Genomic DNA, 25986 nt, shown 5'->3' on the forward strand with positions numbered 1-25986 from the left:
ACTCTGCAGTACCAGCTGGTTAAAATGAAGGGAGAGTGAGCTTTTCCAATACAAAAAGTTAAGGTCCCAGGCTGCAGTAGGGGCTTGCCTGGGTGGTCTTAAGTTTCTGGCCCCTCTGAGGAACTGCTTGAGCAGTGGATGAGAGAAAAGGGGTGGTTCTGTGTTGTAATGAGCTGAAATGGCTGAGACATGAACTTTGATGGAGGAAAAGGAAAGGCCCTTGTGAAGCATCTCAGTTAAGTATTGAAGAAGATGGGGTAAATTGGGCGCTGCTGCGCCCATCCCCTGGGTTTGGCTCCAGGAACAGAATCTTTCCCATTTTTCAGCATAGGATTTTCTAGTACTAGGCCTCCTTGCCTCCAGGATGACATCCATCACTTGCTTACTGACGGATGGTAACGGAGAGATCAGGTAATTAGCCAGGCTGCCAGGTTCAGGGTTTGAAGTTGTGGGTGCAGAATCTGGGCCCCCTGCTGGGACAGCAGGCCAGGGGTCTGAGGCAGGTGCTATGGTGCCAGCAGTGGCAATGCGCAAGAGGGGGTACCAGTGTTAGCGTGGCCAGTCTGGTGCAATCAGTATTGTCCTTGGTTTGTCCTGTTTGATCTTTAGTAGTACCTTAGAGAGGAGAGGCAGAGGGGGAAAGGCATAAACTGAGGTGAAGGACAAGGCACCCACTTTCCAAGCTTGTTTGTGGGGAGTCCTTGTGCAGAAATGTTTCTCAACATGTTGAATATCTTTGGTTCCAGTTTCCACTCGGGTGGGTCCATGAGATTTCTTCTTAGGTCGTCTGGTAGTGTATTTAACTTTTCTGGCAGGAATTGAGCCTGTAGGTGCACTTGGTAGCTCAAGGCTGTGTTCCACAGAGCCATGGCTAGTCTGCAGAGAGGGTATGAGTGGGTTCCCCCCTGCTTGTTTATGTACCACATAAGTGGTGTTTGTCCGTCTTTACCAATAATTGTCCTGGAAGAATGCGGTCCTTGAAGGCTGTCAGGGCATTCTGTACAGCTAACATTTCTTTTTGATTGACATGCAAGTGCATTTGATTTAGGTTCCATTTGCCTTGAATGCACTGCCCTGCCAAGTGAGCCCCCCATGCATAGTCTGATGCGTCTGTTGTTAGGGTTTGGGCGGCAGGGGGTAGAGTGAATGGCAGTCCCTTGTTTTGGTGGCAGGCCTCTGCCCACCAAAGGAACTCTATCTGTAGACAAGGTATGATAGGATTCATTGACTCCAGATCCTGAGAACGTTGACACCATAGGCTTTTTAGATACCATTTTAGTTTCCTAATATGCAGTCTTGCATATGGGATTAGAAGAATGCAAGAGGCCATGAACCCCAGGGCTTGCAGTATTTTCCTTGCAGATAGCTGGGTCTTGGTGGCTAGTAGTTTGAAGTAGACTGTCAATTGAATTTGTTTATCTGGCGTGAGGTAGGCCATCTAGGAAGTTATATTCAAGCTTGCTCCCAGGATTACAATTTGTTGGCAGGGTACAAGATGTGATTTCTTTTCGTTTATGGTGTACTCCTGAGACGTTAGCAATTTCTTTACAAATGCCAGATGATTTAATAGTATGTCCTGGCTTTCTGCCTGAATTAGACAATCGTCCAGGTATGGGTATACTTAAATATTTCTTTGCCTGCAAAATTCAACGACTGGAGCTAGGCACTTTGACTTATCTACTGCACCCAAGGTATTCACAAAGGGCAGTGCAAGGAACTGATAGTGCATGTAGCCTGCTCTGAAGCGTAGGTCTCTTCTGCAAGATTCCCTTATTAGGATGTGCAGGTAGGTTTCCTTTAAATCCAGTGTTGCCCACCAGGCATCTTTGCCTAGCATGGGAAGCAGCTGAAGAAGAGTTAGCATCTTGAATTTTGGGATTACCAAAAATGTGTTAAGGATAGATAGGTCCAGGATAGAACACCAGGAATTGTCTTTTCTGGGTACCAGGAAAGGTTGAGAGTAAAAACCTTGTCCCCATTCTTCTTCTGGGACAGGTTGAATGGCCCTGATGCTTAAAAGTGAAAGAACTTGCTTTTAAGCCTCTGCCCACTGATTTGGGGGTAGGTCTGGTCAACTGTTTGGGTTTGGTAAGGAGTGGAAGTGGAATCTGTATCCTTGGGAAACTATTTAAAACCCATTTGTCCTGGGTAATGAGTTCCCAATTTTTTGCATGCAGGGTAATCTTTCCCCCTAAAGGAACAGTCAGTTGAGCAGAGTTTGGAAGGTTTAAAGTTAAGTCATTCAGACAGTTTACCATAGGGGGGAGTATTACTACTCCCTGCTTTGGAAGTGGGAGCCCCCCCACTGCATAAGCCTGTGCGTACCTTGGGACTGAAGCCTGGGTGTTATGCTGGTTCTGGGTTTGGACTGAAGGCCTGGAAGAGGCAGAAAAAGGACCAATTCTTAGAGGGCCAATGCCTACTAAATCTTGGAGGCTGTACTTGCAGTAAATCTTTTAACAGTTTGCATATATTTAGCTTTTTCTCCATCTTTTTAAGTACTACTTCTGCTCTGTTGCCAAACAGGCGGTCTTGGTTTAAGGCAGCATCCAGTAATTTAGCTTTAACATGATCTGGCAAAGATTGCTCCTTAAGCCAAGCATGCCTTCTAAGTACAGACCCAGTGACAGCACCCTTGCAAGATGCTTCTAATGAATCAAAACCACATTGCAAAGTATGTTTTCCAACTTGTTCAGCAGAACGCATTAAATCCTGTAAATCTTTATTTTCAGCACAGTCACGAATCAACATCATTTTCTGTTTAAGCAATCCAGTGATATGCTGCTGACACACTAACATATGAAACTGGTAGTTTAAGGCCCTAATGGCCAAGGTTGCAGAAGTGTATACCCCCTTACCCCATCTATCCAGCACCCTGGAATCTCTATCAGAGCGGGTAGGATTTTTGGCAGTAGTAGCCTTAATGCCATTGGGTCCCTGTGAAATGGTCTCAGGATCCGCAGTAGGATTTTTAAAGAGAAACTTTTGAGAGTCAGGTACCCTGTAATACCTATTAGGTTTTCTGGGAGCCGGAGGTAAAGAATCAGGTGCCAGGCTAGATTCCGAGAAGGAATCATCTACAATGTCCAGAACAGGAGGGATAGCTAAAGGCCTGTGGTTGAGGCAGGAGTAAGAATTCCCTAAGCCTCTTTTTGGAGTCAAGAGTAATCCTGGCTTTCCCAGCGAAAATGCTCCCTAAGAGTATGCAAGGTTTCACAAAAACAGAAATCCTCTGGAGGGGAAGCAGAGAGAATGGAGTCCTTTGCATCCGAATCCTCATAGGTAGATGAGGGCAAATCCTGGTCATCAGAGAAAACAGAAATTTCAGAGTCCTGATCAGAAGAATCAGAAGGAAAATCAGTCCTAGGTCTCTTGGAGAGGGAAGGGCGGCTTCCACTGATTAGAGTAATAAGGTCTTCAGTCATTCTTAGCATTTGTTTTTTTTTTTTTTTTTTTAGACATAAGGGCCTGGCCATGCTGTCTGGGCGTCTGTTTTCTAGGCATGGATAGAGTTTTAGGCCTTGAATAAGAAGATGACGTTGGTTTAATACACAAGTCAGGAGATCTGAATACACCCTCAGTAGCCGGTGCCTGCAAGCGGCTCCAGACCCATCCAAGGTAGAGGCATCCGCAGGTTCCACAGTCAAAGAAGCATCTCGCAGCATACTGGACTCCGAATGGGTCTCAGTAGAGGCCTGCGAATCTGAAGTAGCAGGTATCAGGGGCTGCAAAAGCACCTCACTGAGTACCGGCGAATTGGCGACTAGCTTATAAGCGTCATCGGCAGCTTTGGACCTATGTGGTCTGTCTCTGTCTTTACCTTTGCGTTTTTTTCGGAATGTCAGTAGTCGGGCGGCTTACCGAAGCCATTTCTGGATAATTGAACAGAGTACCAACATATTTAGATGCGTAAATGAACAGACGACGAATAGTATAAGGTTTAAATAAGGCACAAAACCGACTGCGAGGTACGTCGTGGTCTGGGCCTAAGCAAGGAATGCAGTACGAATGAAAATCTTTATAAGGTATTTGCTTTCCACAAGAAATACAATTGTTAACTTTTACTGACATCAGTTTAGAACAAGAAAAAGGTTCCCCAATGGGGTACTTAGCTTAGCTGAAAACTTAGGATCTGAAACTCGAAAACAAAATTTCATGAGTCGGCCAACCGGCACTTGCAAACTGCTTCTGCTTCGGGCACCGCTCGGCAAGAAAGACTGATGTAACGGTGTCGGCTGCATGCTTTATACCCCTGACTACCTGACATCATGAAGATGAGACAGCAACCGATGCAGGACCAAACACTTTGGATAAGCAGGCCGACTGAGGGCTACTGCAAGCAGATAACCCTAAATGTGAGGACTGCAACAGTGAAACACGAAGAACATCAGCCTTGATTCTTTACCTCCTGCTCCTAAAATAAAAGCCTCATGTTGCGGCACTTAATGGAGATGCCTGCTATGGCCAAGTAATAACAGGACAAATTTACACAGTGGACACATTACAAGGGCAGCCACTACAGCCAACAGTCTACACTACAGCCAACAGTCTACAGTGAACTGTCCAGTACATGGGAGAGAAGCCTAAGGGACTCAGCATTACGAAAAAGCACCTACCCAACTAGTGAAAAAAAGCATTTCCTCAATGTTTTTACCTGCATGTGGTAAATAAACAACTGGTCAGTCTTGCAGACTGCTTGCACAGTTAAAAAAAAAAAAAAAAAAGAAAAAAAAAGAAAACCACTGCTGCTGTGCAGCAAGAGAAATTAGAAATGTGTTTGTATTATTCACTTCATGAAAAAACAAAACAGGAATCAAACTAATTTACATATTCTCTTAAATGAAAAAAAAAAGGATGACCAGAAAGAAAGTCTTCCAAGAAACGAGACGGAGGGTAGATGAAAGACCATCTTGAAAAGAAACCATTCACACATCCACTATGAGGAAGGGACATTGTTGGCAAACATTAACTCACTTAACTCATTCGCTTCAATGGAGCTCAGGAAGTTTGCACTGTACCTTCCAGTGGGCGGAGCCCAAGGCTTCCAACAGAATCAAATTGTCATCACATTTCAAACAAATATTCATATCTCTGGAACTATTGGGATTATGAATTTAGTATAAATGGCAAATTCTCCAGCACAAACTATTTTTATAGTGGCAGTATTCTTTAGGTTCTAGGTCTTAAACTGAATTGTATAAATCACAGTAACTATTACATTTGCAATATTTTGTAAACAACTTACATTATCTCAGCAACCACTCAAGTTACACATATACTGTCAGCAGCACTTTATTCATCTAGCTGAGAGCTTTCATACGAGGCAAAAATGTTCTGTATGTGTTACTTGGTTGTTGAGATACTTAAAACAAAATTTGAAAATTATATCTATACAATATCATAAAAACAACAGTTAAGATCTCTTTACCTGCATTGGTCAGAATTCAAATAATAATGCAGTTGAGTTTGCCATTGTGTAAGCTTTAAAGTGAAATCTTTTAAAACCTCGTACATGGCATGGTTTTGGAATTATTGATGCAAATATGAACAAGCAATATTTGACACCTAGAGGCATCAGGAGTTAACTGCAGATGCACCTGGAGGCATCACGCGGATAAACAAAAATTTGTCTGAGGGGTTCCACCTGTGTCCCTCATTGACAGGGGCGACAAGTGCTGACTGAGGTTTCTTTATGGGGATAAACTCTTGGCTAGGCTTGTAAGGGCCCCAGGGCCATTAGCCTAGTAACCTCCTATGATCACTATCTGGTTCACAAGTTTGACATACAACCGTATGACTGATTGCTCTTCCAAGTAGCCTGTCATCACACTTTCTTTTTTTTCTTACAGCTCAAATACACCATTTTGAAAAGAAATTAATGAACTTCAGAAAATGGGACAGACAAAATAAAATCAAGGTTATAAAGGCTGTGTGGAGGTATATAAGATTTTAAAACCCTCTCTCAGGACCTGGATATAGACATTTTCATGAACACCACAGCATTTGACCCACAGGTGAACCCAAATGACCAAATGACTTCTCCAGCTGAAGTCTATTCTGGGTTGTCAGAAGAAAATGACAAGCAAGTTCGAGGTCATAGGTCAACTACTCAAAGTTAAGCAAAAGAAGCAGGATTAAAAGGTCAAAACTGATTTGAAAAAGTGATTTCCACAAATACACATGTGAATGGTAGGATTGCTGACAAACTATCCCCCACATAGGGATTATTGACAAAACTCTCCCAAATGAACAATAACCCTTAAGTTAGCAGGATACGTCAAGTACAACTACGTTAGGAATTTATGACAGATGCAGATGCTCTATTACATTCACTGTCATGCTCACATTTAAGAGCTCCTGCCTGTCATCTGCCCAACTTACACAGCACTACCCTTTCCCTCAGCTTTGGACAATGCCCTCCCAACAAGGACATCAGCGGGTTTGTGGTATAAAGTGTGTGTCAGCTGATGCCCCCTTCAGATGCAAAAGCTAGGTAAAAGACCCTGGTGCTAGTACCCCAGCAGACATATGGTATAAGCCCCAGCTGTTCTAGGTCCACTCCAGAGAATCCCAATTCCACTGCTGCAGTGGAAGGCAGGCAAAAGTAGGGATGGGGGCCCAGGGGAAAGTTATGTGCTGGGAACAAGGGAGCCACCCCAACTGAAAGAATGACAATCTGTATGAGCTGGGAACAAGGCAGCCACCCCAACCGAAAGAATGACAACCTGTACAGAAAATGAAAGCGGGAAGGACAGAGGGCACCTGGGACCGCAACAGTGAACTCCCATCATGCCTTGAAAGAGGGAAGAAGCAAACCCTATCCTGGCCCTCGGGGCTGATCCTTGGTTATAGTGTTTGACAAAGGTATGGACAGAAGACCAGGTATCAGCTCAAAAACAGCTTGTGTAGCTGCCCCCATAGAAAGGCTGTGGTGGACACAAAAGCTCTAATAGAACTGGGCCCTACCTCATCTGAGGTACATTTACCAAGGTACAAGTAACAAGAAAATGCAATGGGATAACCATCTAGGTAAGGTATGCTTGTTAACTGGTCTGTCTTCTTCCTGCCTTACAACAGCGATAAATAGCTCAGCGATAAATAGCTCAGCTGTCAATGCACATCAATGTAATGCAGGATCCTTTACCCTGGATTCTACTGTTTTGGAGGAAAAAAGGCAACTGAACAGCCTAATTCAAAGTCACTTTTGATACCACCTTAGGCATAAAGATGGAGTTGGCACACCAAGATGACTTTTTCCTGGTGCAAGACCAGGAAAATGTATCTGACATTAGGGCTTGCAGTACAGAAATTCACTGCAGTGCTAATAGCCACAATCAATTCAAATAAATCAGTAGCCTTCCAAGATAGATGCTGAAGGGAGGAAGAAGCAACTAGAGCAAGTTAGCCAAGGTAAGTTTTTCTACAGTTTAACCCACAATAAAGCAGGTTTCCTTCTAGGTGGTATGTGGTAGATTACCCCACCGAAAGACGGTTTGGTAAATGGCCTGGAGTACAAGTGGGGATTCCACAAGGAAACAGACAAACAGCAGAGGCATGCACTTTTATGGAAATGTACACTAAACCTGATTTGAAAAGGTCCAACACACATTCCAGGACCATAGCCACTTCAGCTCTCCGAGTCAAGGTCCTACAAATGGCACCAGAAGGACAACATTTTCCATTTAGGTAAATATCATTTTTTTTTGTATTAGGTTTCCTTGTCTCCTTCATAATATGTACCACATCCTAAAAAAACATGCCCAGCTGGAATTAAGGTGAGATCATCCAAGCTCTTAGCCTTAGAGTGATCACTCTTGGGTTTAGCAGGGAAAGAACAGTTGTACAAAATCTTACCTTAACAATAGACGTCCTTCTCTTCTCTGCTGCAGTATTCATAACATGAGGGAGTTCCCCACCATAGGCGACCAGATCTCAGCCAGTATACAAAAGACGTCACTACTGTACACAGGCTGTGACTGGATGCTGACCGTAAAAGTACCGTACACACACACCATCCTCAGAACTGACTGCCCCAGGAGGAATGTCAGTCTAAGGGAGCAGGGTAAGAATCATCCAAAAGGAAGCAAGGCCAGGGGAAGGACAGAGGGATAGGCATACTGCAACAGTGAAGAGAAGGACATCTATGGTTATGGTAAGGTTCTACACAACTATTCTACGTCCTGTTCATCTGCTGCAGTATTCATAACATGAGGGAGAATACCAAAGCTCATGAGGTAAGGGAGGAGGGAGTAGCAGAGAAGCTTTCCAAGAAGTCGTGCAGTATGACTCTGGCAAATGCTGTGCTCGATTTAGAAATTACACCTAATTTATAGTGTCTGGTGAAGGTAGGGATCGAGGTCCATGTAGCTGCTACAAGAATTAAGTTAGTGTCCAGACCCTAGAAAAAGGCCCCAGATATACAACAGTCCTGGTGGAATGAGACCTAACAGGGGAATGGAGAGTCTTATCATGGTGAGCGCAGTAGAAGGAAATGGTCTTGGAATTCCAGGGGAAAACAGTCTGCTTGGACACAGCCCGCCCCAGAGCCCTGGGGTGGTAAGAAACAAAAAGCTGATCTGACTTTCTAACATCCTTGGTCTTATCCAAATACAATCTAAGTTGCTACAATATGGAGGACCCTCTCAGAGTTCTGGGGAGAAGGGGAAAAGGGTAGTAAGTTTGTGGACTGATTTAGAGACGAAGTCACAGACTACCTTAGGCATAAATGAGGGGTTTGGGCACAGGGAGACCCTGTCTTTGTGGATGACCAGAAAGGGTGGAAATACCATAAGGGCCTGTAGCTCAGACACTCATCTGGCTGAAGTTTAGGCTAGGAGTAATGCAGTTTTCCAGCAACAGTACTGTAGAGAAGCTGAGGAAGTGGGCTCAAAGGGTGACAGCGTCAGTTTTTCCAAAACAAAGTTACGGTCCCAGGGAGGCAGAACAGGTTTACTGGGAGGCCTGATGTGTAGGACACCTTTAAGAAATTGTTTTACCTCAAATTTGCTAGCTAAAGGGGAGGGAGACAGAGGCAGACAGGCAGATATGGCTGACATATGAGCTTTTACTGAAGAGTAAGCCAAACCAGCATTGAGCAATTCACACAAATAAGTCAAAACCAGGAGAATTTCCACCACTAATGGGTCCCGATTTTGTTTCAGACACCAGACTGAAAATCTCCTCCATTTTGCTAAGGAAGATTTCCTGGCATTTGGTTTCCTGGCCCCCTGCAAGACTGTAAGCACGTTCTCAGAGAATAGGTGTCTGAAAGGAATTAGTACCTTATCACCCACAGGGTCAACTGAAGAGTCGGCAAGTGGGGATGGATGAGGAGCCCTTTGTCTTGTGTGAGGAGATCCACTCTTGTGAGGTAACTTGTGGTGACTGCCCTTGGCTAAATGCAAGAGGAGAGGGAACCAATGCTGTCTTGGCCAAAAATGAGTCATCAGCAAGAGTTTTGGTTTGTCCTGCTGAATCTTGGACAGAACTTTTGGTATGAGGGGAAGGAGAGGGAATGCATTTAAAAACATCCCCTTCCAAGAGAAAGAAAGGGCGTCCACTTTCCAGACCAGAGGATGGGGCTCTCTGGCACAAAACTATGGAAGTTGTCTGTTCCTGGGGGAGGCGAAAAGGTCCATTTGAAGAGTACCCACTGGTGGGCAATGTCTAGAAACACATCCCTCTGAAGCATCCACTCATGGGATGCTGTTTAGCACCTGCTCTGGTAATTTGCCACACAATTTTGACAGGATGGATATACACTGCCTGAAGGGTTACCCGGAATTCTACTGCCAGCTCTCAAGCCAGAAGAGCCAGTCTGCATAATAGATAGGGTTTGGTACCCCCCCCCCCTCCATTTGTTCACACACCAGAGGATTGTCTGTGAACAGTTTTAGAGGTCCTAGTTGGAATAAGGGGTGGAAAGTCTGCATGGCCAATAGCAACGTCCTCATCTCCCTTACACTGATGCGTTCCTTCAATTGAGAGGGAAACCATATCTTTTGTACCTTCAGGTGGCTGAAGGTTGCTCCCCAACCTACGTCTGGGTTACCTGAGCAGATCTCTTGGTGATGAGTAGGAGGGGTGTAAGGGTAGTCCTGGGTTGAGGGACACTTGATATATCCATCACTGAAGTTCCTTATTCAGACAGGGGATGAGGAGCATGGAGACTTCTAAGGGGTGCTGGTGTTGCATCCAAACTGATTTTAGATACCACTGCCATTTTCTCATGTGGAGTTTGGCTAAGGGGAGCATGGGAATGGTGGATGTCATGAGGCCCAAGACGCTGAGGAAAGTACAGTTGTGTACACTTACCATAAATGTAGATGTTCGAGTGTATTCACTGTTGCAGTCATTACATTTGGGTCATCTGCCTGCAGGTAGCCCTCAGCCGGCCTGAGTATTAACGTCTTGGATTCCTGCGAGTGATGCTGTCCCTTCTTCCATGACGTCAGGTCATCAGGGGTATAAAACATGTAGCAGATGCCATTACATCAGTTTTTCTTGCCCCAGATGTCAGGTGCCCCCACAATGGGAAGCAATTATATGATAAGTTACACCTCCATCAAAAAGCAAATACACCAGAAAGCTTAAAACAAGAAGGAAAGGTAGAGCCAAGAGAAGTCAGGGGGCTGGAGAGATGGTAACCAGGATTGCAACAGTGAATACACTCCAACATCTACATTTATGTAAGTGTACACAAACTGTACTATGTTCTTCGTGTTTCACTGTTGCAGTCATTACATTTGGGTAGATTCCCAAAGCTAAGGAAGGGAGGAGGAAGTTAGAGAGCATTAGAACCAGCTATTAAGCCCTGCAATACTGCAGTGGCAAAACCAGCTCTGGATTTAGAAAAAATAGGCATGTGGTAATGCTTGGTGAAGGTATGAACAGAGCTCCAGGTAGCAGCTTCTAGGATGTCCCTTGTAGGGGACCCCTCTGAGAAAGGCTGTAGACGTAGATGCAGTCCTGGTGGAATGTGATCTTATCCCCTGTGGGGTAGGTTTTCCATGGTGCTTATAGCAGAAATGAATGCAATGGGCTATCCATTTAGAAATGGTTTGCTTTGAAATGTCCTTCCCCTCTGCCCCTAAAGCAAAGCCAACTAGCAGCTGTTCAGATTTTCTGAGAGGCTTAGTCCTGTCCAAATAAAATCTAAGTTGTCTGTGCACGTCCAAAGAGTGCAGAATTCATTCTCCTTTGTTTTGTGGATTAGGAAAAAAGGTAGGCAAGTGAATGGACTAATTTAGGGCCACACTAGACACCACCTTAGGCATAAAGGAAGGATTGGTCCTGAGGGAAACCCTGTCTGCATGGAAGATAATGAAGGGCTCCACTGTCATGAGGGCCTGTAATTCACACACTCTTCTTGCTGAAGTGATGCCTAGAAGGAAGGCTGTTTTCCAAGAAAGGAATTTCAACTCTGCAGTAGCAGCTGGTTAAAATGGAGGGAGAGTGAGCTTTTCCAATACAAAGTTAAGGTCCCAGGCTGGAGTGGTGGCTCGCCTGAGGGAGGTCTTAAATTTGTAGCCCCTCTGAAGAATTGCTTTAACAGGGGGTGAGAAGAGGGGTGGGTTCAGCATTATAATGTGCTGAAATGGCAGACACATGAATTTTAATGGACAAAAAGGATCGGCCCCTGTGGAGCATTTCTGTTAAGTACTGAAGGATATGAGGTAAGCTGGGCACCGTAGTGCCCATCCAGAGTCTGACTCCAGGGACATTATCTTTTCCACTTTTCAGCATAGGATTTTCTAGTACTAGGTCTCATTGCTTCCAGAATGATATCTAGCACCTGCTTACTGAGAGATGCTATTGGAGAGCTCAAGGAATTAGCCAGGCTGCAAGGTTCAGGGTTTGAAGCTGAGGGTGCAGGATCTGGCCCGCCTGCTGGGACAGCAGGGAAGGTGTCTGAGGTAGGTGCCATGGATCCAGCAGTATCATACTGCGCAAGAGGGGGTACCAGTGCTGGCGAGGCCAGTCTGGCGCAATTAGTATTGTCCTTGGTTTGTCCTGTTTGATTTTTAGCAGAACCTTCGAGAGGAGAGGCAGAGGGCGAAAGGCATAAACTGAGAGGCTTTCCCAGGTAAAGGACAGGGCATCCATTTTCCAAGCTTGACTGTGGGGAGCCCTTGTGCAGAATTTGTCCAACTGGTAGTTCTGAGGGAGTCCTTGTGCAGAATTTGTCCAATTGGTAGTTCTGAGGGGAGGCAAACAGGTCTATCTCTGGAGTCCCCCATTTGTTCCACAAGAGGTTGAATATTTTTGGTTCCAGTTTCCATTCTTGTGGATCCATGAGATTTCTGCTTAGGTCATCTGGCAGGAATTGAGCTTGTAGGTGCACTTGGTAGCTCAAGGCAGTGTTTCACAGAGCCATGGCTAGTCTGCAGAGAGGGTATGAGTGGGTTCCCCCCTGCTTGTTTATGCACCACATAACTGTGGTGTTGACTTTTACCAATAATTGTCCTGGAAGAATGTGGTCTTTGAAGGCTGTCAGGGAAATCTGTACAGCTAACATTTCTTTTTGGTTGATATGCAGGTGCATCTGACTCTGGTTCCATTTGCCATGAATTCACCGTCCTGCCAAGTGAGCCCCCTATGCATAGTCTGATGCATTTGTAATCAGGGTTTGGGCGGAAGGGAGCCCCTTGTTGAGGTGGCAGGCCTCTGCCCACCAACGTAACTACAAGGAATGATAGGAATAACTGATTCCAGGTCCTGAGAATGTTGACACCACAGGCATTTTAGGTACCACTGTAGTTTCCTCATATGCAGTCTTGCATATGGAATTAGTAGAATGCAAGAGGCCATGAACCCCAGGGCTTGCAGGATTTTCCTTGGAGACAGCTGGGTCTTTGTGGCCAGTAGTTTGAAGTAGGCTGTCAAATAAACTTGTTTCTCTGGCGTGATGTAAGCCATCTGGGAAGTTGTGTTCAAGCTTGCTCCCAGGAATACAATTTGTTGGCTGGGTTCTAGATAAGATTTCTTTTAGTTTACTGTGTACACCAGTGAGTTTAGAAGTTTCTTTACAAATGCCAGATGTTTTAATAGCATGTCCTGGCTTTCTGCCTGAATCAAACAATCGTCCAGGTATGGGTATATTTGAATATTTCTCTGCCTGCAAAATGCAATGACTGGAGCTAGACACTTTGTGAATACCCTAGACGCAGTAGATAAGCCAAAGGAAGTGCAGAGAACTGATGGAGCCTGCTCTGAAGCGTTGGTATTTTCTGCAAGATTCCCTTACTGGAATGTGCAGGTAAGTCCAAGGTTGCCAACCAAGCATCTTTGCCTACCATAGGAAGCAGCTGTTGAAGTGTTAGCATTTTGAATTTTGGGATTACCAAAAAGATGTTTAGAATAGAGAGGTCCAGGATAGGACACCAGGAGCCGTCTTTTCTGGGTACTAGGAAAAGTCTTGAGTAAAAACCTTGTCCCCTTTCTTCTGCTGGGACAGGCTGAATAGCCCTGATACTTAGAAGGGAGAGAACCTGCTGTTGAGCCTCTGCCCACTAATTTGGGGGTAGGTCTGGCCAACCGTTTGGGGTTGGTAAGGTGTGGAAGCGGAACCTGTATCCTTGGAAGACTACATTTAAAACCCATTTGTCCTGGGTAATGAGTTCCCAGTTTTTTTGCATGCAGGGCGAGCTTTCCTCCTAAGGGGAGCAGGCAGTTGAGCAGGGCTTGGAAGGGTTAAGGTTAAGTCAGTGTGACATTTTTTGACAGGGGTGTGTCTTACTACTTCCAGCTTTGGAAGCGGGAGCCCCCCACTGCTTAGACCTGTGTGCAGCCTGAGACTGTAACCTAGGTGGTCTGTTGTTCCTGGGTTTGGACTGAGAAGGCCTGGAAAGGAATGCCTACTAAATCTGGGAGGCTGTACTTGCAGGAAATCTTTAACAGTTTGCATAGATTTAGCTTTTTCCTCCATCTTTTTAAGGACGACTTCTGCCTTGTTGGCAAACGGGCGGTCTTGGTTTAAGGGAGCATCCAGCAATTTAGCTTTAACATGATCTGGCAAGTTTTGCTCCTTAAGCCAAGCATGCCTTCTAAGTACAGACCCAGTGACAGCAGCCCTGCAAGATGCTTCTAAAGAGTCAAAACCACATTGCAAAGTAGGTTTACCAACTTGTTCAGCAGAATGCATTAAATCCAGTAATTCTTTATGTTCAGCACAGTCAGGAATCAACATCATTTTATGTTTAAGTAGTCCCATAATATGCTGCTGATACTTTAACATATGAAACTAGCAATTTAAGGTCCTAACAGCCAAAGTAGAAGAAGTGTATACCTTCTTACCCTATATGTCAGGCCCTGGAATCTCTATCAGAGGGGGGAGGGTTTTTGGCAGCAGTAGCCTTAATGCCTTTTGGTCCTTGGGAAACGGTCTCTGGATCCGCAATAAAATTCTTGAGGACGTCACTACAAAAGTCTGTAAGAGTCAGGTACTCTGTAATACCAGTCAGGTTTTCTGGGAGCTGGAGGTAAAGTGTCTGGGGCCAGGCTAGATTCCAAAAAGGAATCATCTACAATGGCCAGAACAGGAAGGATAGCTAAAGGCCTGTGTTGAGGGAGAAGTAAGAATTCCCCTAAGCCTCTTTTTGGAGTCAGAGAAATCCTGGCTTTCCCAGCGGAAATGTTCCCTAAGAGTGTGCAAGGTTTCACCAAAAGAAAAATCTTCTGGAGGGGAAGCAGAGGGAATGGAATCCTCTGCATCAGAATCCTCATAGGTAGATAAGGGCAAATCGTGGTAATCACAAGAAACAGAAATTTCAGAATCCTGATCAGAAGAATCGGAAGGAAAATCAGTTCTAGGTCTCTTAGAGGGGGAAGGCTGGCTTCCACTAATTAAAAGTAATAAGGCCACTCTAAGCATTTGTTTTTTAGGCATATGGGCCTGACCATGTGGTTTGGACGTCGGTTTTCGAGGTCGTCGGTCAAGTTTTAGGCCTTTTAGAAGAAGATGGCGTCCGTTTAAAATGCAAATCTGTAGGCCTGAATACACCCTCAAAAGCCGGTGCCTGCACAGCAGCCCCGGACCGATCCAAGGTAGAGACATCTGCAGGTTCCATAGTAGAAGAAGCATCTCGCGGCATACCGGACTCCAAATGGGTCTCAGTAGAGGCCTGCAAATCTGAAGTAGCTGGTATCAAGGGCTGCAAAAGCGCCTCACTGAGTACCAGCAAACTGGCGACTAGCTTAACGGAAGAGTCGTCAGCAGTTTTGGACCTATGTGGTCTGTCTCTGTCTTTATCCTTACGTTTTTTCGGAATATCGGTAGTCGGATGGCTTACCGAAGGCATTTCTGGATAGTTAAACCGAGTACCAAAATAATTTGCTGCGAAAATAGACAGACGACGAATAGTTTGGGGGTTGAATAAGGCACAAAACTGACATCGAGGGACTTCGTGGTCTGGGCCCAAGCAAGAAATGCAGTATGAAAGAAAAACTTTGAGGTATTTGCTTTCCACAGGCAAGCCAAATTGTTAACTTTTACTGACATCAATTAAGAGCAAGAAAAAGGATCCCCAACGGGGTACTTAGCTTTTTTCGAGACTTCGGTTCTGAAACTCGAGAATGAAAATTTTAGGAGTAGGCCGACCGGCACTTGTGAACTGCTTCTGCTTTGTGCACCGCGCGGCAAGAAAGACTGATGTAATGGCGTTGGCTACATGTTTTATACCCCTGACGTCATGGAAGGAGGGACAGCATCCGACGCAGGAATCCAAGACTCTGGTATTCAGGCCGGCTGAGGGCTACCTGCAAGCAGATAACCCAAATGTAATGACTGCAACAGAAACACGAAGAACATCTGCAGTCGTATCACGTGACTGCCCAGCATATGAATGATGCTGCTAATGCCAATGCAGATGGTCTGTTAAAGTCAACAGGGTACTTTTTTTTTTTGTTTGTTTGCAAATCATAATGTATACAGCAAAAAAAAAAAAAATTAATTAGTTCCAAAGAATGAAAACTAAAAGGAGGCTAATCACTCTCTTCATCTGATGAGAAACTGATGGATTCAGGAAAATTGAGGTGCACGCTGCAGTAACATAAATATCTGCGGAAGGTGCACATTCGATTCACCTTTACAGCTGGAATTGCTATAAAAGCCACACAGTGAGACCTTGGGACATTCAACGTCACTACAAAAGTCTGGCTGAAGAATGACATTCACTTCATATTACATGCACTCATACTACAAATTCACTGTTATCAATGGTCCTTATCAAATGTTCAATTCCTTTGTACGCTCATTCACAAGATAAAGAAATGGTGCAAGAATAACCAAGTCAATCTGCAAACTAATGAGAAGCAATTACTGAAATGCTGCTGAAAAAGAATTTGCCAAAATGCTTCTGGTCTCTACGTGACAACTGTTGCAAAGCTTTCTCTGACTTATTGTGGTTTACAAAAAGAAATGTGGTTGCATATTCCACAATTTAAGCACTGACATGAAGCAGACTGCTGGTCATGTAATCCAGAGCAACATAAATTACAATGCACTTAAATTTCATTCAAAGCTCAAAAGGAAAGCTTTTCTGGAGACAATGTACATAAAGCATTGACAGACAGACAAATACTTCTTCCTTACATGGTCTAAGATGGGGGACAGAGCTGCTGAATTAACTGGTCTCTCAGTCCTAAATGTCTTTACATGATCCAAAGATACAGAATCAAACAGCTGCAAAAGAAAAAAAACACAGTTTTACCACAAATAAACACACTTGGCTGCTTAAAATGATACTGAATATATGAATTATCTCCAACTACAATAACAGAGAACAGCCTCTGACCTCAAACGTCCACTTACAAGCCAGTGAGACAGCTCAATGCAGGAAGAAGAGTGAAAGAAGGTTATGTTCACATACAAATACCAAAGTAAAACAGACAGTTTACATCAATACCATTTCATCTACAGGTTTCTGTGATTGGGGTCAACTTCTCTTTTCTTCTAATTTGGCATCTTCTATGAAAAGTACAGTTGTGCACACTTACATAAATGTAGATGTTAGAGTGTATTCACTGTTGCAGTCATCACATTTGGGTCATCTGCCTGCAGGTAGCCCTCAGCCAGCCTGAGTACCAGAGTCATCGGATGCTGTCTCCTCTTCCATGACGTCAGGTCATCAGGGGTATAAAACATGCAGCCGACACAATTACATCAGTTTTTCTTGCCCCAGATGTCAGGTGCCCCCACAATGGGAAGCAATTATATGTTAAGGTTCACCTCCAACCAGAAGCAAATACACCAGAAAAATTTAAATATACCAAACAAGAAGGAAAGGTAGAGTCAAGAGAAGTCAGGGGGCTGGAGGGAGGGTAACCAGGACTGCAACAGTGAATACACTCGAACGTATACATTTATAGTAAGTGTACACAACTGTAATATGTTCTTCGTGTTTCACTACTACAGTCATCACATTTGGGTAGATTCCCAAAGCTAAGGAAGGGAGGAGGAAGTTAAAGAGCATTAGGGCCAGCTATTAAGCCCTGCAAGACTGCAGTGGCAAAACCAGCTCTGGATTTGGAAAAAATTGGCATGTGGTAATGCTTGGTCAGAGCTCCAGGTAGCAGCTTCTACGATGTCCCTGGTAGGGACACCTCTGAGAAAGGCTGCAGAGGTAGATGCAGCCCTGGTGGAATGTGATCTTATCCCCTTTGTGGTAGGTTTTCCATGGTGCTTGTAGCAGAAATGAATGCAATGGGCTATCCATTTGGAAATGGTTTGCTTTGAAATGGCCTTCCCCGCTGTCCCTGCAGCAAAGCCAACTAGCAGCTGTTCAGATTTTCTGCGAGGCTTAGTCCTGTCCAAATAAAATCTTAAGTGGTCTGTGCACGTCCAGAGTGTGCAGTATTCGTTTCCCTTTGTTTTGTGGATTAGGTAAAAAAGTGGGCAAATGAATGGACTGATTTAGGGCCACACTAGACACCACCTTGGGCATAAAAGAAGGATTTGTCCTGAGGGAAACCCTGTCTACATGGAAGATAATGAAGGGTTCCCACTGCCATGAGGGCCTGTAATTCCAACACTCTTCTTGCTGAAGTGATGGCTAGAAGGAAGGCTGTTTTCCAAGAAAGGAATTTCAACTCTGCTGTTGCAGCTGGCTCAAAGGGTGGGGGGGAGGTGAGCTTTTCCAATACAAAGTTAAGATCCCAGGCTGGAGTGGGGGGGGGTCTTACATTTTTGGCCCCTCTAAGGAATTGCTTTAGCAGGGGTTGAGAGAAGAGGGGTGGATCAGTATTACAATGTGCTGAAATGGCAGAGGCATGAATTTTAATTGAAGAGAAGGATAGGCCCTTGTGGAGCATTTCTGTTAAGTACTGAAGAATATGAGGTAAGCTGGGCACCGTTGTGCCCATCCCCTGAGTCTTGTTCCAAGAACAGTATCTTTTCCACTTTTCAACACAGGATTTTCTAGTACTAGGTCTCCTTGCCTCCAGAATGACATATAGCACCTGCTTACTGAGGGATGCTATTGGAGAGCTCAAGGAATTAGCCAGGTTGCAAGATTCAGGGTTTGAAGCTGAGGGTGCAGAATCTGGCACGCCTGCTGGGACAGCAGGGAAGGGGTCTGAGGCAGGTGCCATGGCTCCAGCAGTGTCATACTGCACAAGAGGGGAGTACCAGTGCTGGCGCAGCCAGTCTGGTGCAATCAGTATTGTCCTTGGATTGTCCTGTTTGATCTTTAGCAGAACATTCGAGAGGAGAGACAGGACCTCCACTTTCCAAGCTTGAGTGTGGGGAGTCCTTGTGCAGAATTTGTCCAAATGGTAGTTCTGAGGGGAGGCAAACAGGTCTACCCCCTGGTGTCCCCCATTTGTTCAAGAGGTTGAACATTTTTGGTTCTAGCTTCCATTCGTGTGGATCCATGAGATTTCTGCTTAAATCGTCTGCCAGTGAATTTAGCTTGCCTGGCAGGAATTGAGCTTGTAGGTGCACTTGGTAGCTTAAGACTGTGTTCCACAGAGCCATGGCTAGTCTGCAGAGAGGGTACGAGTGGGTTCCCCCCTACTTGTTTATGTACCACATAACTGTGGTATTGTCTGTCTTTACCAATAGTTGTCCTGGAAGAATGCGGTCTTTGAAGGCTGTCAGGGAATTCTGTACAGCTAACATTTCTTTTTGATTGATATGCAGGTGCATCTATCTCTGGTTCCATTTGCCCTGAATGCACTGCCCTGCCAAGTGAGCCCCCACATGCATAGTCTGATGCGTCTGTTGTTAGGGTTTGGGTGGCAGGGGGTAGAGTGAAAGGTAATCCCTTGTTGTGGTAGCAGGTCTCTGCCCACCAAAGGAACTCTTGTCTTTATACAAGGAATGACAGGAATCATTGATTCCAGGTCCTGAGAATGTTGACACCATAAGATTTTTAGATACCACTGTAGTTTCCTCATATGCAGTCTTGCATATGGAATTAGTAGAATGCAGGAGGCCATGAACCCCAGGGCTTGCAAAATGTTCTTTGTAGACAGCTGGGGTTTTGTGGCCAAAAGTTTGAAGTAGGCTGTCAAATAAACTTGTTTCTCTGGAGTGAGGAAAGCCATATGGGAAGCTGGGTTCAAGCTTGCTCTCAGGAATACAAACTGCTGGCAGGGTACTAGGTGAAATTTCTTTTCGTTTATGGTGTACCCCAGTGATTTTAGAAGTTTCTTTACGAATGCCAGATGTTGTAATAGCAAGTCCTGGCTGTCTGCCGGAATCAAACAAGCGTCCAGGTACAGGTACATCTGAATGTGTCTCTGCCTGCAAAATGCAACAGCTGGAGCCAGACACTTTGTGAACACCCTGGGCGCAGCAGATAAGCCAAACGAAGTGCAGCGAACTGATAGTGCATGGAGCCTGCCCTGAAGCATAAGTATTTCCTGCAAGATTCACTTATTGGAATGTGCTGGTAAGCTTCCTTTAAGTCTAAGGTTGCCAGCCAGGCATCTTTGCCTAGCATAGGAAGAAGCTGTTGAAGGGTTAGCATTTTGAATTCTGGAATTACCAGAAAGGTGTTTAGAATAGAGAGGTCCAGGATAGGACGCCAGGAGCTGTCTTTTCTGGGTACCAGGAAAAGTCCTGAATAAAAACCTTGTCCCCTTTGTTCTGCTGGGACAGGTTGAATAGCCCTGATACTTAGAAGAGAAAGAACCTGCTGTTGGGCCACCTCCCACTGATTTAGGGGTAAGTCTGGCCAACCGTATGGGATGGAAGTGGAATCTGTATCCTTGGGAAACTATGTTCAAAACTCATTTGTCCTGGGTAAGGAGTTCCCAGTTTTTTGCATGCAGGGCAAGCTTTCCACCTAAGGGAGCAGGCAGCTGAGCAGGGCTTGGAAGGGTTAAGGTTAAGTCATTGTGCCATTTTTCCATGGGGGTTGGCTTACTACTCCCTGCTTTGGAGGTGGGAGCCCCCCACTGCTTAGGTCTTTGCGCAGCCTGAGACTGTAACCTAGGTGGTCTGCTGTTCCTGGGTTTGGAATGAGAAGACCTGGAAGAGGCCGGAAAGGACCAATTCTTTGAAGGCCAATGCCTACTAAATCTGGGAGGCTGTACTTGCAGGAAATCTTTAACAGTTTGCATAGATTTAGCTTTTTCCTCCATCCTTTTGAGGACAACTTCTGCCTTGTTGCCAAAAAGGTGGTCTTGGTTTAAGGGAGCATCCAGTAATTTAGCTTTAACATGATCTGGCAAGTTTTGCTCCTTAAGCCAAGCATGCCTTCCAAGTACAGACCTAGTGACAGCAGCCCTGCAAGATGCTTCTAAAGCATCAAAACCACATTGATGAGTATTGTTTACCAACTTGTTCTGCAGAATGCATTAAATCCTGTAATTCTTTGTGTTCAGCACAGTCAGGAGTTAACATCATTTTCTGTTTAAGTAGTCCCATAATATGCTGCTGATACTTTAACATATGAAACTGGCAATTTAAAGCCCTAATGGCCAGAGTAGCAGAAGTATATACCTTCTTACTCAATCTGTCTAAGGCTCTAGAATCTCTATCAGAAGGGGTAGGATTATTGGCAGCAGTAGCCTTAATGCCTTTTGTTCCTTGGGAAATGGTTTCTGGATCCGCAGTAGGATTCTTAAAGAGGAACTTGTGAGAGTCAGGTACTCTATAATACCAGTCAGGTTTTCTGGGAGCTGGAGGTAGAGTGTCTGGGGAAAGGCTAGATTCCAAGAAAGCATCATCTACAATGTCCAGAACAGGAGGGATAGCTAAAGGCCTGTGTTGAGGAAGGAGTAAGAATTCCCTAAGCCACTTTCTGGAGTCAGAGAAATCCTGGCTTTCCCAGCGGAAATGTTCCCTAAGAGTGTGCAAGGTTTCACCAAAAGAAAAATCTTCTGGAGGGAAAGCAGAGGGAATGGAATCCTCTGCATCAGAATCCTCGTAGGTAGACAAGAGCAAATCCTGGTAATCAGAACATAAATTTCAGATTACTGGTCAGAAGAATCAGAAGGAAAATCAGTTCTAGGTCTCTACAGGGGGAAGGCTGGCTTCCCCTAAGGTCTTCAGCCATTCTAAGCATTTGTTTTTTTAGGCATATGGGCCTGAGCCTGCAGTTTGGAGTCGGTTTCCTAGGCATAGTGTGAGTTTTAAGCATGGAAGAAGAATATGGCGTTGGTTTAAAATGCAAGTCTGTAGGCCTGAATACATCTTCAGAAGCCAGTGCCTACACAGCGGCTCTGGACCCATCCAAGGTAGAGACATCCGCAGGTTCCATAATCAAAGAAGCATCTTGCAGCATACCAGACTCCGAATAGGTCTCAGTAGAGGCCTGCGAATCTGAAGTAGCGGGCATCGGGGGCTGCAAAAGACCCTCACTGAGTACCGGCGGACTGGCGACTAAGCTTAACGGAAGTGTCGTCGGCAGTTTTGGAACTATGCAGTTTGTCTCTGTCTTTATCCTTACTTTTTTTTGGAAGATCGGTAATCGGACGGCCTTAAGAAGCTGTTTCGGAGTACTGAAACAGAGTACCAAAATAATTTGCTGCAAAGATAGCCCAACGATGAATAGTTCATGGGTTGAACAAGGCACAAAACCGACAACGAGGGACGTCATGGTCTGGGCCTAAGCAGGGAATGCAGTGCGAATGAAAATCTTTGAGGTATTTGCTTTCCACAGGTAAGACCATTGTTAACTTTTACTGACATCGGTTGGCATGAAAAAAGATCCCCAACGGGGTACTTACCTTTTTATGAAGACTTCAGTTCTGAAACTGGAAAAAGAAAATTTCAGGAGTCGGCCGACCAGCACTTGCTAACTGCTTCTGCTTCGGGCACCGCACGGCAAGAAAGACTGATGTAATGGTGTCAGCTGCATGTTTTATACCCCCGACGACCTGACGCCATGGAAGAGGAGACAGCATCCGATGCAGGAATCCTAAGACTCTGGTATTCAGGCCAGCTGAGGGCTACCTGCAGGCAGATAACCCAAATGTGATGACTGCATCAGTGAAACACGAAAAACATCTGCTATACCTGGGGATATGAATATTACTTGTTGCATGAGATGTCACCTGCAATATTAGAAGACTGCCCCTAGCTTCACAGCCCAGTTATTCATAAACTACTAGGCATGCATACCTCCTGCAAAAAAAAAAAAAAAAAAAAAAAACTGACACCTTAGCTGCCAGCAAATTGTGCTTATACATATACGTTTACATTAGGTAGCAGCTCATTTGGGTGAAGACTCATTACTCGACCAACTGTAGTGTTTTTACCAAAAGTGCATGTTGCTGAACTCATGTTTTGCTGAAAGAGATTAAGCTGGCCAGGAATAGGGGAGGTAGAGAGAGAATAGTGTGTGTCTATGTGTCTCTGTCTGAGGAAGGTTTAGGGTCAAGAGTCATGGTTAGGCAACAGGATAGGTTTAGTTGAGTACTACTGCTGAGAACATCAGCACCTTCCCTATCTTCTCTCTTCTTCTCCTTGTCTTATGTGGTGGTACTGTTAGAGAAAAGGGTTTTACAGAAGTAAGGTACAGGGCTGGGGTTAAGAGCATAAACAGGGTTAGGGTTAGCACACGAGTAAGGATGGATGGGGGAGGGTTGCCACATGATGGCCTCCATGCTTAGCTGCATGTAAGTGTATACAGACACATTACTGTGTTACCACTACAGACACATTACTGTGTTACCAATTAGAATATCAGTTGAGATTTTTCATGAAGCACTACCAACTGGTCATCTCCTGGCCCCCTTTCCAGTTCAAATTAACCCTGGCCAATGGAACCGGAAGAGGTGTCCCTCCCACAACTATAACCGGAGTGGGCTTCAAAGGCAGGTAAGACTTCTTACCAACAACTGCAGGCTTTACAATACTCATCTCTGATGCACTATTCCCTCCTAGTAGTTTCTCTACCAAAACATTTGTAATGGGTAGTAATTTTAAGACAGTCTAGCACTACCATGTTGCTACTTTTATTAGATTTCCCATGTGGCTTTGTACACAAACCTGTCACTCTAATATTTGGACTATACATGCCCAATCTGTTTACAGTGGAGACAGTTTACTTTAAGACCTAATGTATATGAGCCAATGTCTTCCTTTTGACTGCTGTAAAGGTTTAGACTTCCCCCATGGAATCACCTGTATATCCATGTGTGGTACCACGTATCCCTTTCTTATGCAGTTGTGTCCCATTACTGGACTAGGTCACCCTTTCCCCTTCTCCCATTTCCTCATCAATCTTGTACTTCAGGTCTCCTGACCAGATTCTCATGTCCTCAGGCAAAAAGTTATGTACTCACCATAACGTTCCATCCGAGTAGTTAGACTTCATTTGTCAGCAACCTGTGGGTTTTGGATCAGAGCCGGCAGCTTCCCAAGCTAAAGATCCAAGCTCCAACCTCCTCCCCCTTACCCATACTACACTGCAACCTCCTTCCAATTCTCAGATCGAATTTGCCACCCACTGTGTGACGCACAAAAACCTAAGAGACATAACCTGACCAGAATACATAAACTAGGCTCACCAGACCCAGGACATTGAGCCCAAAACACAGACATAAACCACCAAGCTTAACTTTATCCTTGCTGATACTCTCCCTTCCTTGCAGCTGACCTTGGTATGGAATACCTTGGAGTTGGAAGATCAGAATTTTGGTGCTGGGGAGTCTGTACTGTCCTGGGCTATGAGACCCTCTGGGTCACTAACTGTCAACTATTTTGGCATTTTTGTTTTCTGTACCAAACCTACCCATAGTTCTGAAAATGGTTTCGTTTTTCAGACCTCAATGAACTCCGTCTGTATTGATCCTTGGGACCATTTCAGCCACAGGATCTTTGATGTCAATGGCCAAAAGTTCATAGATGTTGCAAAAGAATCCTAAAAAGGTTTCTAGATATGTCACTGAGTGTGCAACTACATCTACTCTGCCCCAGAACATACCTCTCACCTGCATAGATTTTCGCATATTGCCCAGATTTTTGCCTCTTAGTCTGTTCGCCATAACAACCGTGTTTTTTTTTTTTTTTTTTTTGGACAAATCACTGGAATGACCTAAGGATTAGTCACTAAATGACGAGATGCATTTGAATTTCAGACTTCATATCCCTCAGAAAATGGATGCTAACACAAATCCTGTTATTCTAGAACTTTATAAGTTTCTTCTTCTTTTTATTTCGGCTGCTCCCATTAGGGGTCACCACAGCAGACAGGACAGTTGTGTACACTTACCATAAATGTAGATGTATTCACTGTTGCAGTCCTCACATACGGATTATCCGGCTCCCCAGCAGCCCTCAGTCGGCCCGAGTACCCGAGTCCTTGGTATATGACTTCGGCTGCTGCCAGTTGTAAACCTGATGTCAGTACGTCAGGTAAAAAAGGGTGGTAGCTGACGCCATTTCCTCAGTTTTTCTTGCGCTGTCAGGAGCCCCTAAAAGAAGGCTAACCCAGGAACGGTAGCACCCTCGACACATGTCATACAAAAATAAAAATCTATAGTCTATGCCATAGGAAAAAAGGGGGAATGGAGGGTTGGCAACCAGGACTGCAACAGTGAATGCACTCTAACATCTACATTTATGGTAAGTGTACACAACTGTACTATGTTCTTCGTGTTTCACTGTTGCAGTCCTCACATATGGGTTGATTCCCAAAGCCCAGTAGGAAGACAAAAGGGGGAGGAAGGATCACATATTTAGGGTTGGTAAAGAGGCCCTGCAAAACAGCAGAGGCAAAACCAGCCCTGAATTTAGAAAACAAGGGTAGATTGTAATGCTTTGTGAAAGTATGGACAGAAGATAAACTAGCTGCTTCTAGAATGTCCTTAGTAGGCACGCCTCTCAGAAAGGCTGCTCTAGTAGAATGGGTACCCTGAGGGCGGACCTTCCCATGCTGCAGGTAACAAAAGTGAATACAATGGGCAATACATTTGGAGATGGTTTGTTTTGAAATAGCTTTACCCTGAGCCCAGGAGCAAAACTAACCAATAACTGTTCAGATTTTCAAAAGGATTTGGTCCTGTCCAAGTAAAATCTCAGCTGTCTATGCACATCAAGAGAGTGCAGAATCCTTTCCCTTTTATTTTGGGGATTGTTGAAAAATGTAGGCAGGTAAATAGACTGGTTAAGGGTTAAACTAGAAACTACCTTCGGCATAAAGGAGGGACTGGTTCTCAGAGAAACCCGATCGGAGTGAAAATTAATGAAAGGTTCTACTGCCATTAAGGCTTGCAGCTCAGATACCCTTCTAGTTGAGGTAATAGCTAAAAGGAAAGCAGTCTTCCAGGAGAGAAACTTCAAATCTGCAGAGGCAGCTGGTTTAAAGGGAGGCAGAGTAAGTTTTTCCAGGACAAAATTAAGATCCCAAGCAGGAGTAGGAGCTCTTCTGGGAGGTCTAAGATTACTAGCGCCCCTCAGGAACTGCTTCATCAAGGGGTGAAAAAAAAAAAGGGTTGCTCAAAAGAACAATGAGCAGAAATCGAGGAGTTGGGAGGGTGGCCTAATGGTTAAGGTGTTTGCCTTACAAACACAAGGTGCAGGGTTTGAGTCTC

General features: G+C 44.7%; 1 protein-coding gene across 1 annotated transcript in view; it reads right to left on the minus strand.

The window, feature by feature from the left end:
• The window catches only part of EIF3I (eukaryotic translation initiation factor 3 subunit I), a 363205-nt gene that overhangs the window by 111503 nt on the left and 225716 nt on the right, over positions 1 to 25986 (minus strand). Inside the window, exon 8 of the mRNA XM_044082520.1 lies at positions 16592 to 16681. Within this exon, the coding sequence (XP_043938455.1) occupies positions 16592 to 16681 (90 nt within the window). The remainder of the gene's footprint in view (positions 1 to 16591; positions 16682 to 25986) is intronic.

The sequence above is a fragment of the Protopterus annectens genome, chromosome 1.part1 (assembly GCF_019279795.1).
Source record: "Protopterus annectens isolate FY-2018-M chromosome 1.part1, PAN1.0, whole genome shotgun sequence".
Classification (NCBI taxonomy): domain Eukaryota; kingdom Metazoa; phylum Chordata; order Ceratodontiformes; family Protopteridae; genus Protopterus; species Protopterus annectens.